Genomic DNA, 21,157 nt, shown 5'->3' with positions numbered 1-21,157 from the left:
AAGAATTACAGTGAGGGAAAATGTCCCATTTGGTAAAATAGGAGTTCTGCAGCCTTCCATCATTCTCTCCTGCCTCCCTGTTGAGAGGAGCTGAAATGTGAGAAAGTAAAGGAAGCAAGGATGCATGTTAGCTAAATGGAACGCACTCTAAAGTTTAAAGGTCTGTAGATTTGGTGGCACTTGTGGTTATTGGTGGCAATAGTGAATGCATTTTAATTATAAAGGTCCTAGGTTTTCATTTGAAATGACACTTGACCACTGCACACACACCTTGAGCAGCTACTTTGTCAGAAATGTAACACAAGAAAATCTGTTTATAGAGCAGCCAAACAAACTATGAGACGAACTTTCATTGCATCACACTGTTTCAATAAAGGAGACTGAAGAAGACAGTAACAATACAAAATGCAAACATACTGTATCTAATGGCTGTTGTCAACCATAAATAGTATCAAAAATGAGGTTTGATGCAATGAAAATTACATTATGTGAGGTATGCAGCATTGCGGACTTTGGAACGTTTGCAGAAAGGGCTCAAAGAGACTGCAAGGAAGCCCAATGGTCAGCCCTGATCCCTCGTTTTGTTTGTATGTGTGTGTGTGTGTGATGGGCATGAGTTAGACAAATAGATTTTGTAACAAAAAAGCAGCAGGTGGACTTTGCCTGTGCTGGGTAGAGAGATACTTTAATAGAAGCCTGGCAGTGTGTCAGTGCTGTTCAGCTTGCAGCAGGAAGATGAGCTCCACCAAGGTAACTGTCTGTCTGTCTGTCTGCATACCTGTATATCTGTCCTGTCTGGTTCTTAATTTGTCTTTTAGTTACAATTTGTGTTGTTGTTTTGTTTTTTTTTGTTACAGATATGTTCTTTGGATATTGTGACAGTGTTGTGTGTAACCAGTTTGATTGTAGCTAGGCCGGTGGAATTGGTGAGTGATCTGACCTTTGACCCACAACCTTAAACTTAGCTTTTTACTGACTCAACAAAACCATCTCCCTCCTGACTCTCTCCACAGATCCCCAGTCAGACAGCAGCCAGACAAGAGGGTAGGTAGTGTGTAGCTAATGTGTAAAGCTACACACTGTGTGTAAACATATGAGGTACTGATGGTATTTGTTATAATACTGTATATTATGACACAGAAATTAGCTGTCAGCTATTTTACATTTCATTGAGACATGAATATGTGTCCCAGGGGCCGCTGTTCTTTTTTTCGCCGCCTGTCAGGGCCAGCTGAGAGAAGTCCAGTTCAACCCAATCATCTTCAACCAGGTTTCGTTGAACCAGGGCTCTGCCTACAACAATGACACGGGTGTGTTCACTGCACCAGTTGCTGGCATCTACCAGTTTGTGTTTGCTGCCCAGCTCTGCCGCGGAGACCACAACAACATGTGGTACTTGACAGTCAATGGGAAGGAGAAGATGCTCTGCCATGCTCAGGTACACTAGACTAAACTAGACTACACAATTCAAACAAGGAAATTAGCTCAACAGAAAGCAACTAGACTAGCAAAGACAAAACTGGTAGTCAAAAGTCCAGAGCAACTGGAGGACAGTCTGCTTTGCAAAGGTAGATAATAGTGAACTCAGACTAGAGTAGATTATCACCCTAGTCTACTTTACAATAAAGCTAACAAGACACTAAATAAACTAAATCAGATGAGAATAAAATTAACAGAATTTAAAGTTATCTAATAATCTCAATATGATTTGTCTACCACAGCATACATTTTTTCTCTCTAAGTCACATGTCCTGTGTTCTCCTTTGAGAAAAAAAACCCCAAAAAGGAGAATTTTAAATTTTATATTTTTTGATTTCATGATGGAGCCCCCTAGTTTTGCATTAATTGATGGAAAACTGTTAGTTAACCTGACAGCATTCTGCTATACAATACAACAGCCACAGACTCTGAACAACCCACATTAGCTTTCCCGCGTAAGTCTCCCTTTGCTCTAACTCACAAACATAAAAGGTGGATAGATGTTATATCCTGCACCTTAGCTTGTTGAACTGGGGAAAAGTGCAAAAAGAGAAAAGTGCACTGCTTACTTCAGTTTTCACATTAGATCAGCTAATTAGCAGCTAATTAGCTGCTCAGCTGCAGCACATTAAACAGCATGTTAACGTACCTGCAAATGTACAGAAAACTGAATTCAGCTGAGCAACCTTTTTTAGTCACATTCAGCAGGCAAGAAGACACATGACAAAGTGCACAAATTTAAAGTGAAATTTAAACAGCTAGATTTAGAAACAGGACAATGTCACTAAAAATGACATACCCTCCTTCCCTCCCCAGGTATCTGGTAGTGACACAACCCTCAACACCTGTTACTTAATGGAGGCGCTGAATATAGGTGACCAGGTGTGGGTAAAGCAGAGCATGGGGAGTTGTGCTTGGGCCAGCACTACCTCCAAAACCATCACCTTCTCTGGCATGTTGCTGGCAAGTGGAGGTGCATCCAAGCTGGGAGAGGAGTACATCTCTGGCAGCACCTTTCCACCGCCCAGCCTGGACAGCAACAGGAGCATGGAGGCCAGCTCTGCAGGCCCGAGTGCCACTTTGTCCAGCATGGCTGTTGCCCTGCTGCTCCTCTGTCTAGTCCTTGATTAATCACAGCAAAGTTAAAGATACATATATTTTATGTGTATAACATTTGTATGACATTTTTGTGTATGTGTATGACATTTTTGTAATGTGCATTAGAGCTCACCATAGAGGCATACCAGGAATTTGGCTGAATTAGTGTTGATGTTCAGTGGGAAGTTCTGTGCTGGCAGGAATAAAAGTCAGTGGTGTAAGCACCAACTATCCAGCAGATGGAGACACCTAACTGATAATGTCCATACATCTACAGTTGGGATGTAGGATATTATTCATGTGCTGGATACTTGCTCTGAAGATAAATGTCATACACTATGGAATCCTAATTAGAAGTATGAGGGTATTTACATGTACCTGAAGAGGGTAAAAATGTCCATTTCATTTATTCATGTGAGAACTGTGAAAGAATAATGCCAGGTTTTATTTAAGACGTCTTCTTCATACAGGATTGTATGTGTGATTGTATGCTGATGTAAGCATACTGATGCATGCTGTTATTTGGCTAAATGTAAATAATTAAGTTTCTGGTACTCCTGAACCGGACAAACAACTTGTTCACCTTGGAAGCTCAAATATACAGAAGTTCCTAATGAGACATTTGTCATTTTTCTCCTTCATCCTCACCATAAATGAACACAGCATTACACCTCTAGGAAGTAAGTAAGTAGGAGGAATTTGTAAGTATTTCTACCCAAATATCAGTGTTGCACCTCTGTGAAACTCATTCAGCAATTGTCTCGCTGCAAGATGAACATTTAGTGTCAGAAATCCTTTAAACACCTCAGGTGCAGAGAAAGTATACGCCTAACAACAGGCACTGAGACAGCAGCCTTTTCACTCATTGGTTGGTTAGGGTTAGCAGGTTTGTAGCAGGAGTGCTATCATCATAACCTTTGACTTAGAAAGTGAAGTTTTCACTTAGTATGACACAACGTAGACTTAGCAATCCATAATTCTGACTTTCTCTTGACTAAAGTATAAAGTATAGTTAAAGTCAGAATTTTTGTTATTGATTTAGTATTTCATAATTTTGATGTCCTAACTTATAATTCTGATGTAGTTTGTCAAAACTATGACTTATATCATAATTATGGCTCAATAAGTTAGAATTTTTGACTTATCCCATAATTGAATATAACACTGCAAGTCTGAATTTTAACTTTACTTACAGTTTTATCTCATAATTTTGTTTTAGACAATTTAAATATATATATATATATATATGTGTGTGTGTGTGTGTGTGTGTGTGTGTGTGTGTGTGTATATATATATATATATATATATATATATATATATATATTCCTGGTAAAAATGGGCTATTGAAGTCTAAACTTTGAATAACTTTCTGATAAATTTGACTCAAAATTTTGACCATGAGTGAGTCATTTAAACACCTGACTTATTATCTTATAATTATGACTTATGAAATCATAAGTCTTATTAAGACTTATTAAGACATTATGAGATCTCAGAATTTTGATTTACAAAGTTAAAAAACATTTTTTCTAGGTGGAACTGGGCCTCAATAGGTGAGAAAAATCTTACAGACTCATTTCAAACACTGACTGTAACATTAATCATGTTAGAGTCTGCAGCAGCAGATCATGATGAACAGCTGCTGGGTCATACTGTAGCTTCAGTTGACACAGAAACAGCTGTTTATTGCAGAGGTGTGCAGCGCTCGGGGTTGTTGCACAGATGCAGGTGTCGTTTTGCAAAGGTTGTGGTAAAGTGGAAGACTGCACTTCTCTTGTTTCTCAGCACAGACAGCGACCTGCAGCTCGCTCTGTGACCACATCCTTCCCTTTGCTGTTGCTCGCAACGCCTCTGCAGGCTTTCAAACCCCAGTTTGTTCCACACCAACAACAGCTTCAACCTTCTTTTGTACAGAGATGAGAACTTTGATTTCCTGTTGTTATTGGCTGTGGTTGTCTCGCATGTGAAAGTTTACTTTTCTATGAAAAGCCTTCAACCTAAAGGAATTTAGCTTTACTCACAAACAATATGTTAATCATGATACATAGCTGTCATACAGTAAGTTGAGAAAGTAGATCTGACTTAAATCCACCAGGGTGAGTTCAAATGAGTTTAAAAATGTTAGAATTCACGATGGTAGATGGTAGATTACATTATTTTACGGTTTGTGCTGCATATTTTATGTTTGCTTTTGATTCTGCGGTTGCTTATTTGTTTATTTTTGTGGATCACATCACTTTTATATCTGCTTATAATGTGTAATGAGGTGAGATTACAACCATAAGCATCTAGGGGTTTTCTAAATCTCACCTGCACAATTTCTTTCTTCTCTTTTGTTGTGTTTTATGCTGCTTTGTTTTTACTGTGCAAATAAAATAAAACAAATAGAATAAAATAGATTTAACTTGATCTAGCACTTAGATGCTATCAGAGATCCTTTCAGTTTTGCTCATTGGAAAATCTCATTATCACCCAAATGACCCAGTTTTTAGAGCCAGTGAACAGTGAATGGAAATATACGTCAGTAGGAAAAGGTTGAATTCTCAGAAAACAGACAGAAGCTAGCTTCTAAAAATATCTACACTGAGTCTGTAGTGCACTATGGGCTGAGACATGTGGGTGGTGAAGTCCTATCTGCATAAATGGATTTAGTTTATGGAAACTGCCTATATAAAAAACAATTGTGTGTTCAGCATCTGACAGGTGGGAAGATCAGTATTATGCTCTGTTGGATTAGACTTCTGGCAGGCAGCATTATCTCAACTTTGACACTTAATCCAAACTTTGAAAGGAATGATGACGACATATCTCCTCTGAAAAACTTTTATTGAGAAGAAAACTCAGCATAAAGCAGCTCACAAGCATTTACACAAACAGACAGCGTCATTTCATCACCTCTGGATATCAGTAAGTTACTTGATGGGATTGGCTGGTTGAGCACTGAAAGCAAATGCACTGCAACATACATATAGATCTTTTTAAATGTATTAACAGAAATGATCTTGTTTGTTCCACTCAACTCTCAGTTGTTCTGTTTTCCAGATGAGCCCTGTGTAGCAGACAGAGAAGGACACATCTTGAGTGAATGAAAAACAAGTTTTATATTTTTAATTCCTTCACCTCCTTCACATAAGCCCCTTTCACACATGCATCTCGTGATTTGAGTGAGATGCAATTTAACATGTCTGAAGAAGCAGACGAGTAACTTTTAGGTAAACATGAGGAATCTTATGAGTTCACACCTACATCTCTTTACACAAGTCTGAATTGAATGACGTCAGCAAATACTGAGATGTTAAATGCAGGTCTTGTTCTGCCTTCTTAAGAAAACAAGATACAAAAAGAAAATAAGATCAGTTTTGTAAACCATGAAACATTATGAATGAGCCAATTTTAAGTTGGTGAGGAGATGTTTCTCATGTCTCAGTCTATAATAATTATTTTTCCCCTCTCACTGTGTGGGGAAAAAGTGGTAAAAAAACAAACTTGTAGCCATGATACTAATCAGATGATAACAATCTTTTGTCTCTGTGTAGAATGCACATAATGTGATCATGTTGGACGAACCTGAAGCCACAACACCAAAAACACCACAAAGACTCCATAGATGACACTCTTGAAGATCAGAACAACGTAGGTCACTTTGGCATTCTGCGTGATCCTCAGATATTTCCCTGCAGAAAAGTGTAACATTTCAATGTATGACATGATTCAGTAATGTTTTGTAGATACTTTGAGTTGTATAGGTTCACACAGATATATATTTACCTCTTATGGTGCTAGCTCCAGGTCCTGGCAGGGAAAGACAATGATAGAGGTTTACACTTGAGTTCCACATCTTAAAAGACAAGTTTAGGCTCTTCGAGTTGCAAATGAGCATCCTACCTTCAATGCCACTGATCCAACCTGAACGATGCACAGTTTCACTCCCATTGAAGAAGCTGACAGTGCACTTGAAGACCATGCCTTCTGTGAACCACTTTCTGAGCGGGACCCTCAACCTGCTGGTGATCCTGTAATATTTCCCATCCTGCACGGCAGCGTTGTCGGTCGCCACGCCGTGTTTGACATTGTCCCCGTCGATCTTCCAAAACACACTCACATGGTCCGGGTAGAAACCAGTAGCCACACACACTAGGGTCTTCTTTTTTTTCCCTTTCTTTTCTTCGTTTTCACACTCTTTTTCTGAAGGCTCAAGCACTTCCACTGTTGGCGGGGTGATAGTAATATTTGGATCTGCCGGGACAAAGGAAACAAATCATTAGAATAGCTTCACATTTTGGGAAATGCATGTTTTTGTTTCTTGCTGAGAGTTAGATGAAAGCTAACAAAATACACCTAACAGCACCTCTAAAGATAACAAATTAACATATTATATTTTGTTTGTTTAATGAATATAAAAACTTAGGTGTAAAAATGACAATTTGCAGGGAGGTATGCGATATATTCTGTTTGTATATATTCAACAGATGAATTTAACGTGTTAGTGAACTTTTAGAGATTTTGTTACCTTTGGACAGAGCCAACTAGGCTAGCTGTTTTCCCCTTGTTTCCAGTCTTTATGCTTAGCTAAGCTAACCTGCTCCTGGCTGTAGCTTCACAGTCAGCATATAGACATAAGAGTGCTATCAATGTAAACGGAATTTCGACGTGAACTGCGCAAATGATACAGGATGACTTTCTCGTAAATGCCACATACAAACAACATGGTCTCTACAAGTTACAGTACTCACATTCAACTATTATGCCTCAATTTCTTTAGATCCATTATTGGAGTAATCTTACCAAGAACTGTTAGCCTGGTTCCTTCTATGAAATAAGCAGGATTAGTGCTTGAATCAAACACAGCACTCACACTAAAAACTAAGACCACTCTAGTAATGAACTACAACGGCTGCACAAACCACTATTGTTTACGGCTAATTTTCCTCCACAAGTCACTTACATTTACAATGCAATATATTAGTATGCCACTGACTTATAAGCTTTTTTCTATAATTCAAGTTGCTTTGTGTTGTTATTATTTAACTTTCACCTTATTTGACAGATTTTCAACACCAAGTGCACAGCATTCAATTTTGTTTCAAGCACAAATTTACAGATCAACACAGTTGAACTTCAAGTAATGGCAAAGACATTCAAACCATGATTTTTCTATGACCTCATAAATAAATTTAACAAAAGACAAAAACTATTAGACAATTTCAAATGTCCTCAGGTGAATCATTTATGCATGTAAAGTTATTTTCTTACCTAGAACTGTCAATTTGGTGCCACTACCAAAGTAAGCAGGGTCGTAGTTGGTCACATTGACACACAGCTGCATTAAAACTATTCAACCTTTCAGCACTAACAGTTGTAAACTGTCCTCTTTCTCTTCTTTACAGAACAAAACAAAAAACTGGGAATGTCTCCACAGTTAGCCTATATCACAAACTTTAACATTTACAGGAAGTTTTAGAAAAATTAGGTTAAATTCAGAGAATAGTGTTAAACAAAATTAACTCTTATAAACCAGCTAACTTGGAATTATATCTATGGGACATTACATAATCAATCTGACCTTTTAAATTCTATATATTCCTTAATATATATATATTTTCACCTTACCGAAAGCTGTGAGTTTGGTTTCAGCTCCGAAGTAAGCGTCTGACTGGGAACTGACAGTTGTTCACAGAGTTGCTAAGAACTCATGACTGGAGCAATTATCTTGGCATAGAGCCAATTCTTTTATCACTTCAGCTGTTTGCTGGAGAACAGGTTAGGACTAACTAGTTAGGACTGAACTAATAAAAAACTAACATGTCCCATAACACCTTTTACTATTCATCTTTTACTACATTTACTGGCACCAAATAAAATCAAAAAACAGAGTCAAAGTATTTCCCATTCTTGGATACCAAGCTGTGAAATGTGCTTGGTTAGATTTGTTTCAGATTTTCTTACCTAGGACAGTGAGTTTAGTTCCAGCTCCAAAGTTAGCCTCCGTGAACGAACACAGAGGTCTCTGACTGTGACAAAAACTCTCTCTACTGTTTCTTTCTTAGTGCTTCTCCTTGAAATGTATCCAACTTTGTCATACTTTGACATGTAGAGACTTTCAGTGAAATCTACTTATTTTAACAATGAATCAACTCATTCTCTGCTGAAGATAACTTTCTACACATCAACATATGATATTGTGCCATTTTTTATGATACTTTAAGTCATTTGTGCAGTTACTACATTTATCACTTCTTGCAAAGTATCAGTCAGACTTTCAAATACCTTTACAGCACATCAAATCTGATATCTGAAATCCTCTGACACAATATTAGAATGAACTTAATGCTGATTTCTCACCTAAAACAGTTAATCTGGTTCCTCCACCAAAGTAAGCCTCAGAACCACCAACCAGCACAGTACAACTGACCAGTACTCAAATCAGCCCAAGGAGCAGTTTATGCTTTTTGCCTCAAATACTGTCAGCATATGACTGGATCACTTTCCTTTAATTCCCATAAGCAACATTTCTGTGCTGTAGCCAGTTTGTAAAGTTAGAAGACATAATTTTTTTCTCTCAACACCAGCTGAAAAAACTGTAAGGTTGACATACAATATATTTAGCCTCACAGGTGAATTAATTACAAGAAAATCTGATGTCTTACTTACCAAGAACAGTCAGTTTTGTGCCCTGGCCAAAGTAGGCTTCATAATTAACACGGCGTACAAGCTTGATGACAAAAAGCACTGAGCTCAACTAGAACTATAAAGGCCCATGTATGGATGATTTAGATAATTTCTAAGAAAAAAAACAAACAAATCCAATTCTTGTGCCCTTCAAAACATAATAATACAATAATTCAGTCCTATTTTACCTTCACCTACCTAAAACATTTAGTTTTGTTCCACTTCCAAAGTGTGCTTCGTTGGCATAGTCACAGCATAGAAATACTGAGCAAGCATCTCCTCTGTCCTGTCCCACCAAATCATCTGAGGACCTTATGTATGTTTTGCAAATTAACTTTGTATTCTGAGTCTAGAGACATTGTCTATATCCCAAAATACAATATTCAACAGGAGTATTCAGCTAAAATTGCCACCTTGATTTACTGTCCAGAGTAGGATCAGTGTAGAACAAAAGTTTTTCATGATCACATCCTTCACTGTCAAGCAGTATTAGTCTTTTTCGTGATGAATTGAAGTTGTAAGAGCTCCAACTTACCCAGAACAGTGAGTTTAGTTCCATCTCCAAAGTAAGCTTCAGCTCCAGTGTCACACTGATTGATTGAAGTTTCCTGTTTTTTTTTTTTTTTAACACAAGTGAATAAAACCCAAACGCTGCAGATGGGTTTTAATTTGACCTATTCCAAACAATTTTTCTTACAATGCCAGAATAGTGATATGTCCTGCACATTTTCAGAATATTGATGGTTTTGTTGTTGCAAATGGTGATGGTGTTGTTGTTGTCACAGGTAACTTGCAGCGCTCCACACTAAGCATAATAAATGGAGGAGGTTTTTGTACAGCGGCTCCATTGGATTGTATCACCGTGCCCCCCCTGTCCCCACAGTGAAAAAGCACTAGACAAAAACCTGACTTCTCTTTGCTTCTCTCATCCTTCCCTCCCCCACCCAGTTTGTCCATATCTCAGCCTCCATCTCTCTCTGTCTGCGAGAGCAGCTGTGCATGTCGGCCTGACTGGCTGCTGAGGTGAGCTTCATGCAGCCTCACTGCTGCTATTTCTGTGAGAGCTAAGAAAAGACTGAAAAGAAAACTGATTTCTATGTACAGTAGCAGCAGAGAGGAAGTGACATCTTTCCTGGTCACACCTCTTCATCCCACCCTGTTATAACTGATGAGACGCACTGTGTAACCTCCACTCACTCACTCACTCCAAAGATGAGACAACTTGTGTATGATCCTTGAATTGTTTATAGAGGCGATGCACTCTGTCAACTTTTCTGACCGGTACCAGAGCAAGATCAACATTTAATCCGCCAGATCACAGTGAAATTCAGTATGATCTCTTTTTCCCCAGAGGATGATCACTGGTGATTTTTATAAGACCCTTACCTGCGTAGTGCTACCATCAGGCCAAGATTCCCTCTTAAAGGCCCAATATGTAACTTTTCCACATTAAAATGTCAAAAAACAACTAAACCTATGTTATATATTTTGCTGAGTTGTTTAATTACATTATCCCAAATGTTTCCAACAAGTTTCAAACCCAGAGAAATCAGTAATTTTAATCAAGTAACTGTCCATTTCATTTGGTCGCCTCTCAATGGCGTCATAACCCCTGTCAGCATTATGGTTGTCCACCAGAAGCTGTCATAAATAAAATATATTCATAAAATAAATAAATAAAATATATTTTAACTAAGAAGGATTTTAGTCATTGGATGTGTTGATCTTAAGTTACTTAAAGGAACTTTCATTTGTGTTGATTTTAGCGTCCCCTGTGGACAAAAGCAGTAGTGTTTCCCAGAATGAAGACTACATTTCCAATGAGCATCGCAGCCTTATATCATAAAGTCCTGGCTAGCACGTGCATTTGTTTTGGAAGTGAGTGATAGAAAGATCACCAGGTCCGTTTGTTTTTGAGAGGAGGAGAGGAGGAGACCTCTGCGGATAATTCGGCTTCTGGTAAAAACCTCCTGAACATCTGAATCTTAAGTTATCAGAGAACCAAGCTGAGCAAACATTAGCAGCAGCTCAGCTCACAGCCCCCCTGGATGTCCTGTGTCTGCTGAACAGCGTCAGCAAAACAGTAATTTTAAAGGTGAAACTGCTTTATTCAGTGTTTTTACTGGTTTTAATCATCATGTTTGTTTTGGAGAGGAAGAGACCTCTGCGGATAATCCAATGTAAAAACCTCCTGAAAAATGATCACTGAAGGAATCCTAACCGGGAGAAGCTGACTACCGACTGTATGGCAATGGTTGTTTAACAATGAGAACAAACAACTCCCATAATCCCATGCTACTGCACAATGTCATCAAATTGTGTCTTTTGTTATTGTTTTGATTGAGAGACCCCTAGCGGCCGAAAATTACATATTGTGCATTTAACTTGCACATTGCTCCATCACCTGTTTCTCTAACATTTTCTTGGATTGGAGTCCTAAATCATAAAACTTTCACTTATACACAAAAGACCTGTTCTAACAGCTCTGTGAGGCTGCACTTCAACACAGCTTTGAGCTAAATGATAACATCAGCATGCTAACATATTCACGATGATAATACTAACCTGCTCAGCAGGTAATGCTACCATGCTCATATTTAGTAGGTAATACTAACATGCTCATATTTAGCAGGTAATACTAACATGCTCATATTTAGCAGGTAATACTACCATACTCATATTTAGCAGGTAATGCTAACATACTCATATTTAGCAGGTAATGCTTACATGCTCATATTTAGTAGGTATTACTAACATGCCCATATTTAGCAGGTAATACTATCATGCTCATATTTAGCAGGTAATGCTACCATACTCATATTTAGCAGGTAATGCTAACATGCTCATATTTAGCAGGTAATGCTTACATGCTCATATTTAGTAGGTATTACTAACATGCCCATATTTAGCAGGTAATACTATCATGCTCATATTTAGCAGGTAATGCTACCATACTCATATTTAGCAGGTAATGCTAACATGCTCATATTTAGCAGGTAATGCTTACATGCTCATATTTAGTAGGTATTACTAACATGCCCATATTTATTAGGTAATACTATCATGCTCATATTTAGCAGGTAATGCTACCATACTCATATTTAGCAGGTAATGCTAACATGCTCATATTTACATGCTCATATTTAGCAGGTAATACTATCATACTCATATTTAGCAGGTAATGCTAACATGCTCATATTTATTAGGTAATGCTACCATACTCATATTTAGCAGGTAATGCTAACATGCTCATATTTACATGCTAATATTTAGCAGGTAATACTATCATACTCATATTTAGCAGGTAATGCTAACATGCTCATATTTATTAGGTAATGCTACCATACTCATATTTAACAGGTAATGCTAACATGCTCATATTTATTAGGTAATGCTACCATGCTCATATTTAGCTGGTAATGCTAACATACTCAAATTTAGTAGGTAATAATTCCCAGGTTCACCATCTTACCCGTTTACCCTAAACTACAGTATATAACACACTTAATGAAGTCGTAATGACTGACTGAATAAGGCTGTAATGTAATAGTATCACATGTGATTTTCTTTTAATTCTTTATGCTTGACTCATGTAAAGGAGTGTTTTTTAATTACATTTTGACACATTACATATCAAATGGTTGGTATGTAATATGACAGGTTGCTACAATCTCTCATTGAAAGATTATTTATGTTTTTCTCACAACCTCATTTCATCATTGTTTAGAATGATTCCATTCACAGCAAACCCCTCTATTCATATTTAAACTATAAAACATGATCTATTATTTGACTGTCTCCACTTTGACATTATAATTTTCTAAACATATGTAATGCAATATGTATCCTGTAGATGTCAGTGTATGATCAACTATTTAACTTGTTATTTCCTTCCATATCAACAAAAAATACTTTCATCAAACTCAGGCAACAAAAAGAATGAAATAATATCGGAAAAAGAAAAGCCTAGGAGCAAAATGAAGTAGATGTGCATGTCGAGCAGATAGACTGTGTGGGACACACAACTATTCTTTACTCTGTTATAGCACCTGTGTGCTTATCTAGCTAATCAGCTTTGTGGTGTCACAGAAATATCAGTGAAATAAGAAAAGGAGCGTTGTTACTTTATGAATTAGTGGATGTTGAACATGTTGCTTATCAAAGTCATGTAAATTAGTTCAAATAGAAAGAACTTGAACCATAATATGTGATTCAGGTCTTTCAGTAGCCAAAAACAGATTTCATGTAGTCCAAGTTACACAGATTATCCAAGAGTGGATAGCTTTCATTTATGGTATAATCTGTTGGAAGACCCTACATGCTTATTGGTGTTATTTACTTATTTATCTTCTTTCACTTTTCACATTAACAGTATGTGTGTCTGCACATATTGATTGATCTTATCATTACCTCTCTGCCCAAAGTGTGTCCAAGTTGTGGGCAATGAGGAGGGTACATCACTAGTATAACTATGTACCACAGCAGACCAAAAGGAAGTATTCTACTTATCTCTGTTCCATTCTATTTTAAGCTTTAAAATAATAATAATAACTGATCACAAAAAGAGAAAAGAATTTATCATAACAGTGAGTAAACATGATCATGTCACTGTTCATTTAAAATCTCAAAAACAGAGACAATTTTGACACATTTTTGTGCAAATACTTTTATATATTTCAATCATTAGTCATTACATGGAGGTGGGACATATGTTTAAAACTATTTCTCAGATGATTTTGAAAATCTCAACAACACACACTTTCAGTCATGCATAAAAGGTTCACTGGAACACTATTCACATGTGTCACTATCAAATTCCTCAACTTGTTATTTGATGGCCAGCAACTGGATTAGTAGCGTTTTCTGTTCTTTACAGTTAATAATGAAAATACAGTATAATTCAATGAATAAAAATCAAAATACAAGTTAGAATTCAACAATGCTGTTTTGCAATGAAAGGTCATCAAATGAAGTAATAGAAAGACAAAGGTGTTATACAGTATTTTGGTTCTTTAAGTCACCACATTTTGTTCCTTGATTGCACTTTGAATCTAAAATGAAGTTGTTGTTAGAGCAGGTAACACTAGGTGTACACGTCATTGTGTTTTTTTGTACAATGTGTGCAAAGAGCATTTTTTACCCCAAAAAACAGTTGAATGTTTAAATGGTAAAAAATGAGGTAAAGACATTAAGAGCATTTCCTGCATGTATCATTAGTGATGCAGCTCTCAAACAAACACCTCAGCATTCACTGATTAACGTTTGTATTTTGCTGCTGGGGTTGTTGTTTAACCATAGAGTGTGTCTGAGCCACTGTGGTAGTCTAGAGGCGCAGTAATACACAGCTGAATCTCCAGCCTCAACATGATGTATCTGCAGACTGGATGTAAGCACCACAGGCCGTGACATGGCGTGCTTAGATTTGTTGAAAGGAGCTTCAGTGGCACATATTTGTTTACCAAGAGAATATGTTACCAGCTGCATTTCCCTACTACCTATGTGTCTGTACCAATACATGTACGCATATTCTTCATCATCTTGTTCACAATGCAGTGTTACAGATGTGTCTGCTTGGCTGAGAACAAATGGAGGCTGATGTATTTTCACGCTGCAGGAGAAACCTGGAAAATAGAAAATAGAAAAAGGAAATAGCTGGGTTTATATAAAGACCAAAAAGTAAACCAGTCAAGTGAAAAAATGAATTTAAATGTTCTTACTGGCAAAGTGGAGAAGTACTAGTGAGAAGACCTTCATGTTCACTGTACAGTTGTTACATATAAAATAAGACCTGATTCTCTTTCTCGCACCTTTACAGAGGAAGAGTTTTCTCTGAACACTCCACCCACAGTTCCTCACAGAGTTTCCTTGGACAGCTACAGTCTCCTAGTGGCCACTATAAGCAGCACTTGCATGTTAAGGCCACTGTGTGACAGATGTGGTGTTAAACTTAAAAAAAGAAGAAAAAAAAAGAAAGAAGAGTTCATGTTTTCTGTTGTATCACTCTTATAAATCAGAGAGAATTACAATACTTCTGTGTTCATGCATCAAGGTCACTTTTCTGCTGATAATAACTTAACTGAGACGGCTAAAAAGCAGGAGATAGAAGCTGACCTGAAGGTGAACAAGTATTAACCAGATGTTTTTCATTTAAAATACACAACATTAACTGTATGTCACATCCTGCCAGGACTCTCTGTTTGTGTTTTTGTGTTCTTTCTGTCACAGATTGCGGAGCAGTTGAAAAATATATTTATTCTCAAAATCAGGAACAGCAAACAGGAGTACATGTATGTATGTATGTATGTATGTATGTATGTATGTATGGGTATGTCTGTGCATATACAGTATGTATTTATTTTTTCAGTTTTTTGGAAGATGGGCAGTCTTGTTGTTGGTGGCATACTGTGATGCAGATGAATGAAATCAACAGTTGCTATCAGTTAGCTGGAGAATGAATCGAGGTGCGACCTGGACTAGCCTGACAACGTAAATTACATTTCACCAGAGGACCTTCTTCCTGTCTTTATGTTTTTGTTCCTGCCATAGACACATCTGATAGGAGTGAACATTCTCACATGGCTTTCAGTGATGCATCTTCATTCACTTTCATTTTTTCTGTGTGAAAAGAAACAGAGCCAGGAGGAGAAAACACAAGTTCAACCAGTCATCCACTGATCCGGATCAGAGCAAACAAACTATAGATTTGAAAATGCCCTTAGTCTTTAGTTTAGCTTTGTTTTTACTCTATATGTTACTTTACTTTTATCTCTGTCTTTATAAAACCTGGCTGACATGGGTATGAATTATAATATAATACAAGACCATCTTGCTACTGTCATTCTGCTACTGTTACTCCTAAGACATCACTTTTCAGGCTAACATATCAAACCACATTTAAAAATGTGACAATTTCTTTCATTTTGCATTTTTAAGGACTGTGTAGTCCAATTAAATTATATTACTGTCACTTACATTTCATGTTGTTCATCACAGAAAAAATATTGCAGAACTGAATATAGATTTCCAAGAGCACTTTCACACAACATAAAGTTAGATGATAGATAAAACTTTGTAACTTACTCTTAAGTTTTGATATATAAGTGTAGGAGGAGAAAAGTATGTAAAGGGTCCGTCCTAGACTTGAATGTGTGCATGTAAATAATTTCTTGACTTACACTGAACTGTTGCTTTAAAACAAAATGTTTAAAATGAAGCACTTAAGTTATTCTGTGTTGTTGATATCAGATCAATATTTCAGCTGTATCACCAGCCCGCTTCTCAGGATGTTGAACTTGGAAATGGGGTTTTGGTAAGTCAGTGACATTAGACCACATCACTGTGCTCTGGCAGCGCAGAAATACACTGCTGAGTCTGAAATTTTCACACTGTTAATTTTCAGAACTCCTCTCAGTTTGCTTTCTCGTGTAATCTCAATTTGACCCTTGAACTGCTCCTCATATTGGGGTGAGTTTACATCGTAGTTGTATCCCATTAAAATCATCAGTCCGTTCTTTCTTTGCTGGTACCAGAGCATCACATATAGATCGTTGTTATTATGACTGCATTCAATTTCCACCCTTTCCATTACATGGGCTGTTCTGGACTGAGACTGCTGAACCGTCACACTCTTGGCTTGATCTGCGGAAAAAGAGATTCAGAATAGGTTTGATACATGCAGGTTGCTGTGTAACATAACAAAGATACAATTTTTCTTAGATTTTAGTTCATTTTAAAGAAACATTACATGGAAGCAAGAGAAGAAGAAAAATCCCAACTGGAGACATCGTCCACCTCTGTGCCACTGTAGGAGAAACACAGACTCCAAAAGAAAAGACTCTTTCCTCTTTCCCCCTGCTTTTTAAAGATGCACGTCATCGGTTTAACAACTGAGGAAAAAACACTCAGGGGTTTTTGTGAGGGCGGGGCACTGAAACACATCACTGTGTACTGGCAGCGCAGAAATACACAGCTGAGTGTGACGGGTTTGCTCGGCGAATAATCAGAGCTCCTTTCAACGCGCTGTCTCTTCTTAGCTCAAACTGCTCTTTAAACTTTCCCTCGTAGGTTTGGTCACCTGATCCATATCCAAACCCGATGAGGATGATAGACTGACTGTCCCTTCTTTGCTGGTACCAGAGCATCACTTGGCGATCGCTGTCATCATGGCTGCAGCTGATGTGGACCTCAGTGCTCTCCTTCACTATCTGAGGAAGACTTTGATGAATTGTGATACCGTTCACCTGACCTGAGGACAATTAAGATACAATTATTGATGCAGAACAGATGAACAGAAAGGGTTTATATATAATAAACTGAAGAATCAGTTGGAGATATCTTCAAAGGAAATTAAATTTGAGATCTTACTTAGAAACCAGATGAAGAGAATACCAAAAGCGTACACAGATGAGACATTGTCATGTACTGCTGTGTGAAAAACATGATTTTACTGTGAGTGAGTGAGGGCATGCGTGTTTGTATTTGGGAGGTGCTTATTCATCACCACATGCTTCTGAGCAAACCTCTGTGCCGTGTGCTGCACCTCCACCTATTGGCTGGATCTTTGATGGATTCACTTCACATTCTTGATGATAATTAGTAAAATATTTCAGATAATTTATTTTTGGTAAGTGCATTAGGATAGCTAATTAGGCAAGGTCATGCGAGAGGCCATATGAATCCCAGCCATGCCTCATTTTAAGTCCATTCACCCTGTGTATCTGGAAAGCTTGGCTGATAGTAAAACTGCAGCTGATTCCTCCTGATGGTGTTACTGCTGACACTTGGTGGCAGTGGAGTTATTATTAGCAAAAACAACCCACAGATATCTGCATCTTTGCCAGTTGGTTATTCTGTTATTGGATCTTAATATTTTCCCCTTTCAGACCTTTTTTTAAGACATATAAAAATACTTTTCCACAAAAAAGGTTCACTTACCTTGTTAGAAATTCTTAAAATTACATCTTTAAGACACATGTGTGAGTTGTATACTGGACCATGATTGGCTTCAAACTAGTTGTGATGTCACCAATCATCCCTGTAGGTACACGTGTTAAACTCAGATTTAAGGTGAGCAAAGAGAAACTTTCCTCTTTCAGCAGATGAATGTGAAAACATACATCATTTTGCACAGTGAAGCTCAAACATCCCACTGAAAGAACAATAAATGAAACACATTGTTGAGTGAAGGGGGGCTTTAATGATTTCTCTTTTTGTGATCAAATGTTTATTGCTTACATACACACAATTAATGTGCAGCAAAATTATGCCACATAGTGTATCAACATACAGTATATTGTATGTCCCAACGCTTTACAGTGTGCCCCTATCCTTTTTTCTTGTCTTTCTTCATATATTTTATTTACAGTTTTCCTATTTCACAGCTAAAGAGGAAGGACATAATAAAGTATACACTTAGAAGAAGAAAAATAACTACATAAAAAAGATATTTGGCTGTCATCATTTAAAAAAAAATATTTTAATGGGTGAAAGATAAGAGATTGATACAAATACTGCAGGAATGGCGGACTCCGCCACTAACAATGAAAACTACTAAAGGCAATTACAGAATGTAAATACATTGGTAATAGTTGTTGCTGAAAAAATGCAATAACTATCAAAACTGGCTTAGATTTCAATAAAATCTTAAGGATTATAACTTTAAGAATATAATAGAAAACCAGAACCCAAATTTGTGTCAGCCAATGCAATGATGTCATTCTAGGATTTACCAGTCACTCAATACTGAATGTCATCATATTTAATGATATAATTTTAATGCTTTTCTTCACCAAATAAGTTAAACTGAACCAAATAAGCCCTCTGCTGTAGGGTAAATACTTTTCTCCCAGTGGTTTTAAACTGCATCAAATGATCTCAGTGCTTTCACGTTGGTGTCTGCTGGATCATCATGGTTTTTGTAAGAGAGAGGGGCTGTCTTTACCACTGTGCTAACTTGCTGCGCCAAAATATTCTGCATTGTGTTCAGGATGTCTCAGGCTCAGGATGTGAAGATATGCCGTATTCGCTCCATTCCCGCTCACATTGAAGTGGCCTTTAAAAGAAGGCTCAACAGTTGGACTGCTGTAATACATGTAGCCGATCAGCTTCAGGGCAGTGTCTCCCTTTGAGCGCTGATACCACAGAATATTGTTATAATTTTCGATTTTATGTGTGAAGGTCAGTTTGACTTCATCATTCATTGGCATCAGCAGCTCAGCTGGAGACTGAAGAACTTGCATTTCTTTACTGGGGAAAACTCCTGTAGAGAGATAAAGAAACAGTGGTGGGAGCACTTGCATGTCTACAATATACTGCAGCCTCAATAAAACTTGAATTATGACACAGTTTAAGTCAGTGGACCATACTGTAGTAATTAGATACAACAAATGCTGCAATAAAAGCCTCTGACATGTTTATTATTATTAGAATAATGGGTACCACTTTCTAATGAGGCATTCTTTATTATAAAGGGTTTATAAGTTGTAAGTAATTGCTTTATTAGTTAATACTATCACTTATAAAACTTAATGACAAACTCAAGGGTCATTAGTCTCTCACCCTCTGATAAGCCATAAAGTCAGTTGTAATTTAAAAATGCATCTAATGTTTATTTGCATTAACAATTAATGTACAATTTTGATTAATTGATAAATTGTTTGATCCCTATATTGTCAGAACTGGATGAAAAACATAATTTCTTTAAGTGCAAGTTCACTCCAATTCCTGCACCTGGATATTTGAAAGAGTTTCAGGATAAAGTCGAAACTGTAATAGACAAAGTGGATTTATGAATACCTTTAATCCAGATGATGATGTGAATGATGAGATGAGGCCGGATCATGTTGAATGTTATCAACCAGCAGAAATGTCTGCTGATTTGTATGAAGAAGAAGTCAGAAGCTCAACTGCCAGGACTGAGGACTTCAACTCTGTCTCACTGTGTTTCCATCTTTTTGCCATTTCCTCTTCAGCTCCTCCCACTGTTTTGTTGAATGTATATAAGTGTGAGGTCATGTGGTTTGCTCCAGGTGGCCAGGGTGAGATACAGGTTTTTGTACGTGAATTTGGGGCTTTTCTATTGTGGTGCCTCTAGATGCTGCACAGAAATAAAGCCCACTGTCTTTGGGATGCCTCAGTTTGAGCAGATGAAGGAATGCCTCGCTCTCACCATTTCCACTTACATTGAAGCTACCCTGATAGGGTTTCTCAACAGTTTGAGTACTTGTATAACTTGTAAAACCGACTAGCTCTATAGAAGTGTCTGCTTGGGATTGATGATACCACAGAATAGTGTCATAGTCTTTGATGCGGTGTTTGCAGGTCAGTTTGACTTCATCGTTTATCTTATATAGCAGATGAGCTGGAGTCTGATGAACATCTTTACTTTGCTTTGGTGAAGCTCCTGTGGAAAGAAGCAGAAGATAATGAATGTTAATTCAGCTGAAGCCATATGATCAAATTTACAGTGTCGAAGCAAAAATGAAGAACTTGATGTACCTTTGATCCAGAAGAGGGTGATAATAATTATAATTAAAGGACTGTTCATGATGTTCATCATCTCTGCTGAGTGACAAGAATCCTTTACCGTATGTGTCTGAAGCAGGAAAGAGAGGTGATTTGGTGCAAACAGTGTCATGAAAAAGAAAATGAAAAGGCATCACGTAGATGGGTCCCTGATTGGCTGTTACAACAGCAGTGTGTTCCAAATGGCTCTTCAATTACATATTACACAGGATGAGTTTTTGATCTCTCTCATGAGGCCCCTAGAAAGCTGGAGTCTTCATTAAAGTCTGTAATACAGAATTGTAGCCGGTGCTGGAGGCTGTATTCTTTGAGTTCTATTGCTAATCTGTGTAAAAATGTTGTGTTTGTGCTGAAGGTGCTACTCGACACAAATCCAAAGGGTTTATCC

At 37.5% G+C, this 21,157-nt stretch overlaps 2 protein-coding genes across 2 annotated transcripts; one reads left to right on the top strand and one right to left on the bottom strand.

The window, feature by feature from the left end:
• The first annotated feature begins 310 nt into the window (after positions 1 to 310).
• On the top strand, positions 311 to 3,194 carry LOC137201111 (multimerin-2-like). Its single transcript, XM_067616006.1, has 5 exons — positions 311 to 750; positions 858 to 926; positions 1,014 to 1,044; positions 1,194 to 1,438; positions 2,296 to 3,194. Exons 1-5 carry the CDS (start codon positions 736 to 738, stop codon positions 2,608 to 2,610), a joined length of 675 nt encoding a protein of 224 aa, XP_067472107.1. The 5' UTR covers positions 311 to 735; the 3' UTR covers positions 2,611 to 3,194.
• A 2,192-nt stretch (positions 3,195 to 5,386) lies between these two features.
• On the bottom strand, positions 5,387 to 19,484 carry LOC137168358 (T cell receptor beta chain MC.7.G5-like). Its single transcript, XM_067570902.1, has 8 exons — positions 19,199 to 19,484; positions 17,195 to 17,491; positions 14,810 to 14,816; positions 7,831 to 7,880; positions 6,463 to 6,813; positions 6,346 to 6,369; positions 6,145 to 6,251; positions 5,387 to 5,626 (listed from the first exon to the last, which is right to left on the bottom strand). Exons 1-8 carry the CDS (start codon positions 19,482 to 19,484, stop codon positions 5,600 to 5,602), a joined length of 1,149 nt encoding a protein of 382 aa, XP_067427003.1. The 3' UTR covers positions 5,387 to 5,599.
• Between the last annotated feature and the right edge of the window lie 1,673 nt (positions 19,485 to 21,157).

This window comes from Thunnus thynnus, chromosome 17, assembly GCF_963924715.1.
Source record: "Thunnus thynnus chromosome 17, fThuThy2.1, whole genome shotgun sequence".
Lineage (NCBI taxonomy): Eukaryota > Metazoa > Chordata > Actinopteri > Scombriformes > Scombridae > Thunnus > Thunnus thynnus.
This window is presented reverse-complemented; position numbering and strand designations above follow the sequence as displayed.

What these genes read in the sequence shown, in the direction of transcription:
- LOC137201111 (XM_067616006.1), top strand. An exon ending in GACAGCAGCCAGACAAGAGG is followed by an intron (nt 1,045 to 1,193) that starts GTAGGTAGTGTG and finishes TATGTGTCCCAG; the next exon opens with GGGCCGCTGTTCTTTTTTTC. An exon ending in AGATGCTCTGCCATGCTCAG is followed by an intron (nt 1,439 to 2,295) that starts GTACACTAGACT and finishes TTCCCTCCCCAG; the next exon opens with GTATCTGGTAGTGACACAAC.
- LOC137168358 (XM_067570902.1), bottom strand. Translation starts at nt 19,484, where the DNA reads ATGCAAGTTCTTCAGTCTCCAGCTGAGCTGCTGATGCCAATGAATGAT. An exon ending in CACCAAATTGACAGTTCTAG is followed by an intron (nt 6,814 to 7,830) that starts GTAAGAAAATAA and finishes TTGTCCCGGCAG; the next exon opens with ATCCAAATATTACTATCACC. An exon ending in TTGGATCAGTGGCATTGAAG is followed by an intron (nt 6,370 to 6,462) that starts GTAGGATGCTCA and finishes TTTCCCTGCCAG; the next exon opens with GACCTGGAGCTAGCACCATA.